Source organism: Salvelinus namaycush, chromosome 14 (assembly GCF_016432855.1).
Source record: "Salvelinus namaycush isolate Seneca chromosome 14, SaNama_1.0, whole genome shotgun sequence".
Taxonomy (NCBI): Eukaryota; Metazoa; Chordata; class Actinopteri; order Salmoniformes; family Salmonidae; genus Salvelinus; species Salvelinus namaycush.
Window position 1 is genome coordinate 23497335 of NC_052320.1, and position 14256 is coordinate 23511590.

General features: G+C 42.7%; 1 protein-coding gene across 1 annotated transcript; it reads left to right on the forward strand.

The window, feature by feature from the left end:
* Nucleotides 1-395: 395 nt before the first annotated feature.
* Nucleotides 396-14049, forward strand: LOC120058902 (ATPase family AAA domain-containing protein 3-like). Its single transcript, XM_039007651.1, has 16 exons — nt 396-690; nt 1606-1682; nt 2170-2271; nt 2480-2539; nt 2690-2759; nt 3198-3363; nt 3672-3741; nt 3878-4033; nt 6706-6762; nt 6939-7064; nt 7325-7449; nt 11978-12029; nt 12118-12188; nt 12332-12499; nt 12661-12769; nt 12851-14049. The coding sequence occupies exons 1-16, from the start codon at nt 504-506 to the stop codon at nt 13928-13930; spliced, it is 2676 nt and encodes an 891-aa protein (XP_038863579.1). The 5' UTR covers nt 396-503; the 3' UTR covers nt 13931-14049.
* The last annotated feature ends 207 nt before the right edge of the window (nt 14050-14256 follow it).

Below are 14256 nucleotides of genomic sequence, written 5' to 3' on the forward strand. Positions count from 1 at the left end.
GTGGCTTTCATGCACCTGGCAATGTCCTTGTGTGGTAGACCTATGGTGTCGTCTACCATTTATCTTTTTCTTTCAATGGTACTTGATGTTTTTATGTAATGCAAAGTTGGTTAACATAGGTAGTGTGTTCTATTATGCTTCCTGATTGTTTTGGGGCATAATTTTGAAGTTGTCCCTAATCTATTCAAAATGTGATATGCGCAATGGAAACTGTCTGTAAATCTGTAACTCAGGCAGTCCAGATAATTTGGAATATAACTAACTGCAGCATCCGATGCTGTCGAGCAGGAGAGAACCTCGTCAGTGTAGTAACCAATAAGGATGCAGTATTTTATATATAGTCCTGCCCACCACACGTCGCTCTTGCGTGGAAGAGTCTACCGGACACACATGGAGCTATAGTGGTGTTTAGTGTTTAGTGTATAATAGTGGCGGTAGAAGAAACAGAACCCTTCAGTCCACTGCAGCACGGGGAGCAAGAAGACGACTCCATTTGAGTAATCATGTCGTGGCTCTTCGGCTGGGGAAGGGGGTCCAGCAAACCCCCGACAGATAAAGCAGAGACCCCTGGAGGAGAAGGGGGATTTTCTGATAAATCGTTCGGAGAGAAGCCCAAGGACAAATGGAGTAACTTCGACCCGACTGGGCTTGAACGAGCCGCAAAATCTGCGAGGGAACTTGACAGATCACGTTCGTACAATAGTTATCACATTGTCATGTCATTTGTTAAAGCTTCTTGTTCTTGTCGGAAGTTACCTTTTTGTTTGCAGATTTTGTGTGAGTTCATTATCGCATGCAACTGTACGATATCGTTGCAGAATATGAGCAATTAAACGTTCTGACAACTGCAACAAAGTATCAATTGAACATGAATCAACTATAGAAAGTATGTAATGAACTGGACTCGACTGTATCAACAAAGACTGTCTGCAACAGGCTTTGGTGGGCGTGACAGTGATCGAAAGAACAAAGTGTTCTTCATGGGGATGTTTTCTGTCCTGCCACTTGTTAAAGATAACATTCCCGTTCGATGTTTGCAAGAGAGCATGTGGCCTGCATAGACGTATAACCTGCTGTTACATATATGGGGTTATATATTTAAGCAGTAAGGCACGAGGGGGTGTGGTTTATGGCCAATATACCACGGCAAAGGGCTGTTTTTTGCCTGGACACAGCCCTTAGCCGTGGTATATTGGCCATATACCACAAACCCCCGAGGTGCCTTGTTGCTATTATAAACTGGTTACCAACGTAATTAGAGTAGTACAAATACATGTTTTATTATACCTGTGGTATATGGTCTGATTTACCACGGCTGTCAGCCAATCAGCATTCAGGGCTCGAGCCACCCAGTTTATAATTAGCCATGAACGTCAGTTTGGCGCATGCGTATGTATGCCCCCCCCCCCACCTGCTGGTGAGACGAGTGTACCTTTGAGGAACAGAGGTCCTGAGCCTCATGACAGTGAAAGTGGTATCATTTGTGAATTAATGGCAATTAATGTCAAATTTCTCCTGTTCCCCAAATGAACATCTATACTCATAGTATCAAGTGACCAATTGACTTTGAAGTGTCTTAATTTTGTTTCCACCTTAACTCTATAGGCCATGCGAAAGAGGCGCTTGATCTGGCTCGCATGCAGGAGCAATCGGTACAGCTGGAGCATCAGAGTAAAGTGAAGGTGGGACACTTTCAAATGTCTGGTTATTAGGTTTACCCATTAAAATGTTGGGAGCATAAAAAGTGTGCAATTTTCTTAATTTTTTATAATACAGTTTACCTAGTCTACTGCTACAAACATTTATGGGTGTGCATTAGCTCATGCTTTTTACTTTTAGTTTTCAAGTGTCAGCCTTCTTCTATTTAGCTGCAGCATTTTGTTTTGTAGAAGAAAACAAGTGTTATCCACTATTGCCTTATGATCTTCCCTGTCCTAGACATTCCGGTACTGTCACCTACATTTCAAAACGGGAACACATGGGTTCTCATTTCTATATATTCATCCACTTTCTCTCAATCCTCCCTTGACTTTTATCTTCAGATCCATATACTTGGCATCTATGATGCTCGGAATAATGAGATTAGGGTTTAAGTATAACAGTTCTCTGTCCTTCAAACTTACGACCTATTCCTTTCTGAAAACATGCTTTAATCCCATTCACTAACAGGAATATGAAGCAGCCTTGGAGCAGCTGAAGGGGGAACAGATCCGTCTCCAGGCCGAGGAAAGGCGGAAAACACTTACAGAGGAGACCAAACAAAATCAAGCGGTATGGGAGTGGTTGAGAGTTGCTGACAAATAGTCCTTGACTACATTCCACTGATGTAATTTACCAGTCAAGTGTGAATAAATCTAGTGTTGCGCTAAGTATGTTGTTATGGGGCTAATGTACATTATTTGTCTTTATTGTATTGCATCCTTAATGTTGGATCATGCTTCAAATGGTGCAAAGGTGTTTTCTGTCTTATTTCCTCTAGAGGGCACAGTATCAAGACAAACTTGCCAGACAGAGATATGATGATCAAGTCAGGCAGCAGGTAAGCGCTCTGTTCTGATTTCTGTTGAATCTCAGCCATAGCTATAGAGAAACACAAAAAGAAACCCGATTGGGACCCATGCTGATAGAAAAAGGACAAGAATCAGAAATATGGCTAAGTGTATGTTCAGCATGTGTTTTGTATTTGCAGCAAGCCCTCAATGAGGAGAACTTGCGCAAGCAAGAGGAATCAGTAACAAAGCAGGAGGCTATGCGAAAAGGTGCAGGAAAATTCCCAATGTCATTATGACACACAGGAGAAGGGTTTACTAAGCATTTGCACCTGCTCTTCATCAAGGAAAATGAAACATGAAGAATAGTGAACTGAGACCGTTTCATGTTTTTGTCATTGTTTACAGCAGGGGTAGGCAACCCTATTCCTGGAGTGCCGCAGGTACTGCCAGATTTTGTTCCGTCTAGGCATCACACCTGACCAACTGAGCTAATTGATCAGTTCAACCAAGCTGGCCTTCCGGGTCAGTAAATCAAAAACATGAAGTGCCTGCGGTTGTCTACACCTGGTTTAGAGTATATCTGTAGTTCTCTTCTGACAGAAACTGGTGCAAATGCTTTGTAAATCAGTCCCACAGTATGTTTACTAATAGCAGACTCAGTCAAAAACATATTTGAACTTACTTTAGTTCCACTCTCTTACCTAGCCACTATTGAACATGAAATGGCTTTGTGGCACAAGAACGAATTGCTTCGTGTAGAGGCGGAGTCTGCAGCTCGTGCCAAGGTAGAGCGGGAGAATGCGGACCTCATCCGTGAACAGATCCGCCTTAAAGCAGCCGAACACAGGCAGACGGTCCTGGAGTCCATCAGGTGAGATGGGAAGGGTCAAAATGGTTCTACACTCTACAGCAGTGTCCCATTATTGGGTCAGGCCCAATGGCGGGTTGCACTTGCAGTTACTTTTTAGAGGGTCACAGCTTGAGACTGGGCTGTGGAAGACAATCAGTTGTAAAGAGCTTTATACATTCCAATTCTTATCACATCTCATATTATGTAATATATTTAATTTGATCAGCCAGTATTCTGTTATGTTTGGATAAGAACCCAAGAATGCTGTGAATGTTTGGTAGTCATAATGGGAGCAGTCACTGTAATAATTATGTTTTTGTTTCTGTCAGGACTGCAGGAGCAGTCTTTGGGGAAGGGTTCCATGCCTTTTTGTCCGACTGGGATAAACTCACCGCCACGGTAAAAAGTCTCCCCCTTACTACCAATCTTCTATCACACTTTCACCCTACAAGCTGCGATATAGCTTGAATTTCACATTGTGGTTGCTTACCATATCTGAGTCATTGACACACACTGTTTGGTGAATGCCCTGCAGGTGGCTGGGTTCACACTGCTGGCAGTGGGGGTGTATTCAGCGCGGAACGCCACCGGGGTGATTGGGCGCTACATAGAGGCTCGTCTGGGAAAGCCCTCGCTGGTTCGAGAGACCTCCAGAATCACTGTTGGCGAGGCCATCAAACACCCTGTTAAGGTAACTAAAGAAGAGATAAAATAGTTCCCTTTCAGGACATAACAAATTGATATGGGATATTTGTTGTCCCTGCTCTTTGAAGTGCACTGAACAAAAATATAAACACAACAGGCAACAATTTCAAGGATTTTACAGAGTTACAGTTCATATTAGGAAATCAGTCAATTGACCCTGATCTTTGAATTTCACATGACTGGGAATACAGATATGCTTCTGTTGGTCACGTACCTTAACTAAAAAGGTAGGAGCGTGGATCAGAGAACCAGTCCATATCTGGTGTGACCACCATTTGCATCATGTAGCACGACACATCTCCTTCACATAGAGTTGATCAGGCTGTTGACTGTGGGCTGTGCAATGTTGTCCCACTCTTTTAATGGCTGTGCAAAGTTGTGGGATATTGGCGGGAACTGGAACATGCTGTTGTACACGTCGATCCAGAGCATCCCAAACATGCTTAATGGGTGACATGTCTGGTGAGTATGCAGGCCATGGAAGAACTGGGACATTTTCAGCTTCCAGGAATTGTGTACAGATCCTTGTGACATGGGGCCGTGCATTATATTCCTGAAACATGAGGTGATGGCGACGAATGAATGGCACGACAATGGGCTTCAGGATCTTGTCACAGTATCTCTGCATTCAAATTGCCATCAATAAAATGCAATTGTGTTCGTTGTCCGTAGCTTATGCCTGCCCATACCATAACCCCACTGCCACCATGGGGCACTCTGTTTACAACGTTGACATCAACAAACCGCTCGCATACACAATGCTATACACGCCGTCTGCCATCTGCCCAGTACATTTGAAACCAGGATTCATCCATAAAGAGCACACTTCTCCAGTGTGCCAGTGGTCATCGAAGGTGAGCATTTTCCCACAGAAGTCGGTTATGACGCCAAACTGCAGTCTGGTCAAGACCCTGTTGAGGACAATGGGGATGCAGATGAGTTTCCCTGAGACGGTTTCTGATAGTTTGTGCAGAAATTCTTCTGTCTTCTGTTGTGCAAACCCACAGTTTCATCAGCTGTCCAGGTGGCTTGTCTCAGACGATCCCTCAGGTGAAAAGCCGGATGTGGAGGTCCTGGGCTGGCGTGGTTACACGTGGTCTGCGGTTGTGAAGCCGGTCGGACCTACTGACAAATTCTCTAAAATGACGTTGGAGGCGGCTTATGGTAGATAAATTAACATAAAATGATCTGGCATCAGCTCTGGTTGAGACATTTGTGGCATTGTGTTGTGTGACAACACTGCACATTTTAGAGTGGCCTTTTATTGTCCCCAGCACAAGGTGCACCTGTGTAATGATCATGCTGTTTAATCAGCTTCTTGATAATCCATCCACCTGACAGGTGTGGCATATCTTGGCCAATGACAAATGCTCACTAACAGGGATGTAAACAAATGTGCTCAAAATTTGAGTAAAATAAGCTTTTTGTGTATATGGAGCTCATGAGACCTACACTTTACATGTTGCGTTTATATTTCTGTTCAGTGTAGTTAAAATGATGCCCATTATACAGTGCATTCGGGAAAATAGTCAGACCCTTGACTTTTTCTACATTTTGTTATGTTACAGCCTTATTCTAAAATGGATTAAATTACTTTTTTCCCTCATCAATCTACACATGATACACCATAATAACAAAGCGAAAACAGGTTTTTAGAATTTTTGGCAAATGTATTAAAAATAAAACCGAAACACCATATTTACATAAGTATTCAGGCCCTTTGCTATGAGACTCGAAATTGTGCATCCTGTTTCCATTGATCATCCTTGAGATGTTTCTACAATTTGATTTGTGTCCACTTGTTGTAAAGTCAATTGATTGGACATGATTTGGAAAGGCACACACCTGTCTATATAAGGTCCCACAGTTGACAGTGCATGTCAGAGCAAAAACCAAGCCATGAGGTCGAAGGAATTGTCCGTAGAGCTCATAGACTGGATTGTGTCAAGGCACAGATCTGGGGAAGTGTACCAAAACATTTCTGCAGCATTGAAGGTCCCCAAGAACACATATTATTCTTAAATGGAAGAAGTTTTGCACCACCAAGAATCTTCCTAGATTTGGCCGCTTGGCCAAACTGAGCAATCGGGGGAGAACCCAATGGTCACTTTGACAGAGCTCCAGAGTTTCTCTGTGGAGATGGGAGAACCTTCCAGAAGGACAACCATCTCTGCAGCACTCCACCAATCTGGCCTTTATGGTAGAGTGGCCAAATTGAAGCCACTCCTCAGTAAAAGGCACATGACAGCCCACTTGGAGTTTGCCAAAAGGCACCTAAAGGACTCTCAGACCATGAGAAACAAGATTCTCTGGTCTGATGAAACCAAGATTGAACTCTTTGGCCTGAATGCCAAGCGTCCTGTCTGGAGGAAACCTGGCACCCCCTACGGTGAAGCATAGTGGTGGCAGCATCATGCTGTCGGGACATTTTTCAGCGGCAGGGACTGGGAAGCTGGTCAGGATCGAGGGAATGATCAATGGAGCAAAGCACAGAGAGATCTTTGATGAGAACCTGCTCCAGAGCGCTCTGGACCTCCGACTTGGGCATTCAACCTACAGAATGCACTGTAGGTTGAATATCATATTAACTGTATTATAATACATGTATGAAGTGTTTTACTGTATGTATGTGAACTCTGAGCTCTTTTCTACCTTCAGACAACGAAGCGTCTGAGAAGTAGACCACAGGATGCTCTGGAGGGAGTAGTTCTTAGTGTAAGTACACAGTGTACATTCAGTATTGTTCCATACACAGCATGGAAGAATTCTTTACATTACAATAAAAGCAGATATCCCTACACACTGATGTCACTGCTAAAGTTAGTTGACCTCCCTTAAGTTGACATTTCTCCTGCCCTCTCTCTCTTCCCTCCCCTCTCTCTGTTGTGTAGCCATCCCTGGAGGAGCGTGTGCGGGACATTGCCATTGCGACTCGTAACACTCGACAGAATAAGGGGCTCTATAGAAACATCCTTATGTATGGACCCCCTGGGACTGGCAAGACCCTCTTTGCCAAGGTATTACAAGGCATGCACTATACATGTTACTATAGTTTAACATATACTTTACTAGAATAAGGAAAACATTTAAACATTTTTCAAAATTGTATTGGTTAGGTGCAGGGTGGCGAAACTGGAAAATAATGTTTTGCTATTAACTTCACCGATGTGTATAGTACAGTCGTCACGAGCTGTCCATTGTCACCAGGGTCACACTTAGCCAATAGTTGCTGCATCCACTATTTTACTGAATGATGGTCTGTTACGTTGCCCTGCAGAAACTGGCCCTCCATTCTGGGATGGATTACGCCATCATGACAGGTGGAGATGTAGCCCCTATGGGCCGTGATGGCGTGACGGCCATGCACAAGGTCTTTGACTGGGCCAGTACAAGCCGGCGCGGGTAGGACATTCATTCACTGTGTCGTGTTAAATGTCTAAAATTTAAATGTACAGATCCTCTTTGGCACAAATCTTATGGGTGTTTATGTAAAATCAGAGCCATACACTACCTGTCAAAAGTTTATAGAGCACCTACTCATTCAAGGGTTTTTCTTTATTTTTACTATTTTCTACATTGTAGGATAGTAGTGAAGACATCAAAACTATGAACAAACAAATATAGTGGCAAGCAAAAGTATATGAACCCTTTGGAATGACCTGGATTTGTGCATAAATTGGTCATAAAATTTGTCAGTCAAAACATTTAAGTCATAACAATAGACAAACAGTCTGCTTAAACTAATAACACAAACAATTATACGTTTTCATGTCTTTATTGAACACGCCGTGTAAACATTCACAGTGCAGGGTGGGAAAAGTATGTGAACCTTTGGATTTAATAACTGGTTGACCCTCCTTTGGCAGCAATAACTTCAACCAAACGTTTTCTGTAGTCGTGGATCAGACCTGCACAACGGTCAGAAGGAATTTTGGACCATTCCTCTTTAAAAACTGTTTCAGTTCAGCAATATTCTTGGAATGTCTGGTGTGAACTGCTCTTTTGAGGTCATGCTACAGCATCTCATTCGGGTTGAGGTCAGGACTCTGAATGGGCCACTTCAAAAGGCATATTTTCTTCTGTTGAAGCCTTCTGTTGATTTACTTCTGTGTTTTGGGTCATTGTCTTGTTGCATCACCGAACTTCTGGGTGATGTCCTTTTGAGCTTCAAATGGCCTTACATTCTCCTGCAAAATGTCTTGATAAACTTGGGAAATCAGACTGATAGCAAGCTATCCAGGCCCTGATGCTCCCTCCACCATGCTTTACAGTTGGGATGAGATGATGTTGGTGTGCTGTCTTTTTTTTTCTCCACACTGTGTTGTGTGTTCCTTTTTTAAAAACAACTCAACTGTAGTTTCATCTGTCCACAGAATATTTTGGAACATCCAGGTGCTCCTTTGTGAACTTCAGACGTGCAGCAATGCTTTTTTTAGGACAGCGGTGGCTTCTTCCGTGGTGTCCTCCCATGAACATCATTCTTGTTTAGTGTTTTACATATCGTAGACTTGTCAACAGAGATGTTAGCATGTTCCAGAGATTTCTGTAGGTCTTTAGCTAACCTCAATGAGCATTCTGCGCTGTGCTCTTGCAGTCATCTTTACAGTACGGCCACTCCTAGATAGTAGCAACAGTACTGAACTTTCTACATTATAGACCATTTGTCTTACCGTGGACTGATGGACATTAAGTCTTGTAGAGATAATTTTGTAACCCTTTTCAGCTTTATGCAACAATTCTCTTTTTGTTTGAGGCATGGTTCACATCAAGCAATGCTTCTTGTGAATAGCAAGCTCAAATTTTGTGAGTGATTTTGATAGGGCAGGGCAGCTCTAACCAACATCTCCAATCTCGTCTCATTCATTGGACTCCAGGTTAGCTGACTCCTGACTCCAATTAGCTTTTGGAGAAGTCATTAGCCTAGGGGTTCACATACTTTTTCTCAAATACACTGAATGTTTAAATTATGTATTCAATATAGACAAGAAAAATACAATAATTTGTGTGTTATTAGTTTAAGCACACTGTTTGTGTATTGTTGTGACTTAGATGAAGATCATATAAAATGTTATGGCCAATTTATGCAGAAATCCGGGTAATTCCAAAGGGTTCACATACTTTTTCTTGCCACTGTATGGAATCATGTAGTAACCAAAAAAGTGTTAAACAAATATAAATATATTTTAGATTCTTCAAATTGCCACCCTTTTCCTTGATGACAGCTTTGCACACTCTTGGCATTCTCTGAACCAGCTTCACCTGGAATGCTTTCCCAACAGTCTTGAAGGAGTTCACACATATGCTGAGCACTTGTTGGCTGCTTTTCCTTCACTCTGCGGTACGACTCATCCCAAACCATCTCAATTTGGTTGAGGTCGGGTGATTGTGGAGGCCAGGTCAACTGATGCAGCACTCATCACTCTCCTTCTTGGTCAAGCCTGGAGCTGTGTTGGGTCATTGTCCTGTTGAAAAACAAATGATAATCCCACTAAGCCCAAACCAGATGGGATGGCGTATCGCTGCAGAATGCTGTGGTAGCTATGCTGGTTAAGTGTGCCTTGAATTCTAAGTAAATCACAGACAGTGTCACCAGCAAAGCACCCCCACACCATAACACCTCCTCCATGCTTTACGGTGGGAAATACACATGCAGAGATCATCCGTTCACCCACACCGCATCTCACAAAGACACGGCGGTTGGAACCAAAAATCTCCAATTCGCGCTCCAGACCAAAGGACACATTTCCACCGGTCTAATGTCCATTGCTCTTGTTTCTTGGCCCAAGGAAGTCTCTTCTTCTTATTGGTGTCCTTTAGTAGTGGTTTCTTTGCAGCAATTCGACCACGAAGGCCTGATTCCCGCAGTCTCATCTGAACAGTTGATGTTGAGATGCGTCTGTTACTTGAACTCTGTGAAGCATTTATTTGGGCTGCAATTTCTGAGACTGGTAACTAGGAATGTATCCTCTCCAGCAGAGGTAAGTCTGGGTCTTCCATTCCTGTGGCAGTCCTCATGAGGGCCAGTTTCATCATAGGGCTTGATGGCTTTTGCAACTGCACTTGAAGAAACTTTCAGTTTTTGAAATTTTCCGTATTGACTGAGTCATGTCTTAAAGTAATGATGGACTGTCGTTTCGCTTTGCTTATTTGAGCTGTTCTTGCCATAATATGGTCTTGGTCTTTTACCAAATAGGGCTATCTTCTGTATACCCCCCTACCTTGTCACAACACAACTGATTGGCTCAAATGCATTAAGAAGGAAAGAAATTCCACAAATTAACTTTTAAGAAGGCACACCTGTTAATTGAAATGCCTTCCAGGTGACTACCTCATGAAGCTGGTTGAGAGAATGCCAAGAGTGTGCAAAGCTGTTATGAAGGCAAAGGATGGCTGTTTGAAGAATCTCAAATATAAAATATATTTGGATTTGTTAAACACTTTTTATGTTACTAAATGATTCTGAGTCCATAGTTTTGATGTCTTCATTATTATTCTACAATGTATAAATAAAGAAAAAACTTTGAATGAGTAGGTGTTCTAAAACTTTTGACCGGTAGTGTGTATATAAAGATCCGTCTGCAGTTGAAGTCGGAAGTTTACATACACTTAAAGCCAAATATATTTAAACTCAGTTTTTCACAATATTTGACATTTAATCCTAGTTAAAATTCTCTGTCTAAGGTCAGTAAGGATCACCACATTATTGTAAGAATGTGAAATGTCAGAATAATAGAAGAGAGAATGATTTATTTCAGCTTTTATTACTTTCATCACATTCCCAGTGGGTCAGAAGTTTACATACACTCAATTATTTGGTAGCATTGCCTTTAAATTGTTTAACTTGGGCCAAACGTTTTGGGTAGCCTTCCACAAGCTTCCCACAATAAGTTGGGTGAATTTTGACCCATTCCTCCTGACAGACCTGGTATAAGTAACTGAGTCAGGTTTGTAGGCCTCCTTGCTCTCACACGCGTTTTCAGTTCTGCCCACAAATTTTCTATAGGATTGAGGTCAGGGCTTTGTGATCGCCACGCCAATACCTTGACTTTGTTGTCCTTAAGCCATTTTGCCACAACTTTGGAAGTATGCTTGGGGTCAGTGTCCATTTGGAAGACCCATTTGCGACCAAGCTTTAACTTCCTGACTGATGTCTTGAGATGTTGCTTCAATATATCCACATAATTTTACTTCCTCATGATGTCATCTATTTTGTGAAGTGCACCAGTCCCTCCTGCAGCAAAGCACCACCACAATATGGTGCTGCCACCCCCGTGCTTCAAGGTTGGGATGGTGTTCTTCAGCTTTAAAGCCTCCCCCTTTTTCCTCCAAACATAACGATGGTCATTATGGCCAAACAGTTCTATTTTTGTGTCATTAGACCAGAGGACATTTAAAAAAAAAAAAAAAAATACGATCTTTGTCCCCATGTGCAGTTGCAAACCATAGTCTGGCTTTTTTATGGTGATTTTGGAGCAGTGTATCCACAGGTACACCTCCAAATGACAGGCTAATTGACATAATTTATCAGAAGCTTCTAAAGCCATGACATCATTTCCTGGAATTTTCCAAGTTGTTTAAAGGCACAGTCAAGTATGTAAACTTCTGACCCACTGAATTGTGATACAGTGAAATAATCTGTCTGTAAACATATAATGGATAAATTACTTGTGTCATGCACAAAGTAGATGTCCTAACCGACTTGCCAAAACTTTAGTTTGTTAACAAGAAATTTGTGGAGTGGTTGAAAAACTAGTTTTAATGACCTAACCCAACATAAGTGTATGTAAACTTCTGACTTCAACTGTATCTATGTGTGTGTCAGATTCAAATAACGATTGTGGGTCAATAGTAAAAAATTAAAATAAACGTTTTCTAATAAAGGCATTAGATTTGCTAATCTCTTTCTTTTCATTTGCCTCAACTTCTGTAGCCTCCTGCTTTTTGTAGATGAAGCAGATGCATTCCTACGCAAGAGATCCACAGTGAGTCCAGTAACAGAACTAAGCGCATGTTCTGTTTTCAAGAGTCAACATGTCGGCTATTTTGATCACATCAATGACTTTGTTGCAGGAGACAATCAGTGAGGACCTGAGATCCACCCTTAACGCATTCCTTTATCGCACTGGAGAGCAGAGCAACAAGTTGGTACCAACCTAAATAAAAACTGTTAATTTTACACTGGCAAGTTACCATCGTGATTTTTTTCCTATGTATATTATTTGAGTTTTTAGAAAGTGCATGAAAAGGTTGACTTGACTAAAAAGATCATGGTCTCTCTCCCCAGGTTTATGCTAGTGTTGGCCAGTAACCAGCCTGAGCAGTTTGACTGGGCCATCAACGACCGTATTGATGAGATTGTAAACTTTGCCTTGCCTGGGCTGGAGGAGAGGGAGAGACTGGTGCGCCTGTACTTTGACAGATTTGTACTGGAGCCTGCCACATTAGGGAGACAGTGAGTACACCATTCTCCACTTGTACTACAATGCCACTATATATGTGGCATACTGATTTGGGTAATTTTTTAGATGTATTTTTCGACTAATGATTGCTCTGACGAAACAATACAGTGTGTTGAGTTGAAGGTGTATTTCACTAACATATATCCTCCTGCAGGAGAATGAAGTTGGCCCAGTTTGACTATGGCCAGAAGTGTTCGAACATTGCAATTCGTGCAGAGGGCATGTCGGGCCGTGAGATCTCTAAACTGGGTGTGGCCTGGCAGGTTAGTACATGTGACCTGTCCAGTTAGTTGTCTTTAGATAACGGGACACAGGATAACATTCAATCCCTGTTTTCTCATCAGGCTGCTGCATACTCCTCAGAAGACGGCATCTTGACGGAAGCTATGATCGATGCACGCGTTGACGACGCTCTCCATCAGCATGCGCAAAAAATGGACTGGCTCCACATGGAAGGGGGCGTGGAAAGTGCAGGTAAGCACGGGGTGGTGGTGCCAAAGGAGGCGGCAGCAGCGAGTGTAATAGGATTCACAGCGGTGCAAGAGGCTGTACCACAGGCCCTGGATTCAGTCCCCACCATCCAAGTGGTGCTCCCTGTCATGGAGGCCATCATCTCGAGCACTCAGGCCGCAGCGGAAGCTGAGCCAGTGAAGGTTAAAGAGGCAGCTGCCATTATTGAGGAGGCAGTTACCCTAGTTAACGAGGCAGAGGCTGTTACCCCCATTGTCACTGAGATTGTTGCAGCATTTCCAGCACTCAAGGAGGCAGAAGTGGTGGAGGATCCTGTGGAAACTGCTACTGCTATCCCATTGGTGCAGGAGGTAGAAATAATCAAGGATGTGCCAGAAAAGGCTACAGCATCTCTTGTTCCAGAGACTGTAGCAGTGCCTAAGGTAGAGGTCTATGTGACAGCAGAGGTGTCTGCACCCAAGGAGGCAGAAGCAGAGGTACTTGTAGACACAGCCCCTATCATTAAAGAAGAACCAGCTCCAACTAAAACCACCCAAGAGTTGGATGCTGCAGAAGCAGTCAAGGAGTCAGAAGCCATTGCAGTAGAGTCGGAGGCCACAGCAGTTCCTGTTGCCCAGAAGACAGAGGCCGCGACCACCCCCGTTGTCACGGAGGCCTCTGATTCTGAAACTAAGACCACAGCAACCTCTGTTGCTCAGGAAACTGAGACCCCTGTAGCCCAGAACACAGAGGCCACTACTGCAAAGGTTGACACAGAAACTGCAGCTGAGGTCCCTGCAAATGTTGTGGCCAAGGAATCTGAGGTGACTGAAACTACAGCTGCCAAGGAAGCAGTGGACCCTGAAATCCCTGTCACCCCCGAGGCAGATGCTAGTAAAGTTAAAACACCTCAAGCAAAGGACCAGGAAGGTGACAACTTAACTAAACCAAAAGACCCTCCTAAAAAATTCTAACAAATAGTGCTGCTACTGAAACACTTTGGTAGGGAGCAAGTAGGTTAAATATTTTGAAGCAAAAATATGTACTGTACTGAATAATGGGTGTTTTGTCGTGATTAAATGGCTATTGATTATTCTGTCTCAATGGTGTCTTATTACACTTATCTATTGAACTATTTGTTTTTGTTTTTCAAAATTGCATGCCTTTATTTTTCAATTAAAGCGCTTTGAAATTGTAATGAAAAGCGCTATAAAAGTTTCATAAATTATACTTGCAGTTTTCAAGTTGGATTTGCAAGTTCTTAAGTATATGGGAAATGTAATGGTTAGAGGGGTGACCG

Excerpts from the sequence above, each read along its gene's own strand:
- LOC120058902 (XM_039007651.1), top strand. The coding sequence starts at position 504 with ATGTCGTGGCTCTTCGGCTGGGGAAGGGGGTCCAGCAAACCCCCGACA. Across the intron at positions 3,742-3,877 it reads GGGATAAACTCACCGCCACG|GTGGCTGGGTTCACACTGCT; the intron begins GTAAAAAGTCTC and ends AATGCCCTGCAG. Across the intron at positions 4,034-6,705 it reads CCATCAAACACCCTGTTAAG|ACAACGAAGCGTCTGAGAAG; the intron begins GTAACTAAAGAA and ends TTCTACCTTCAG.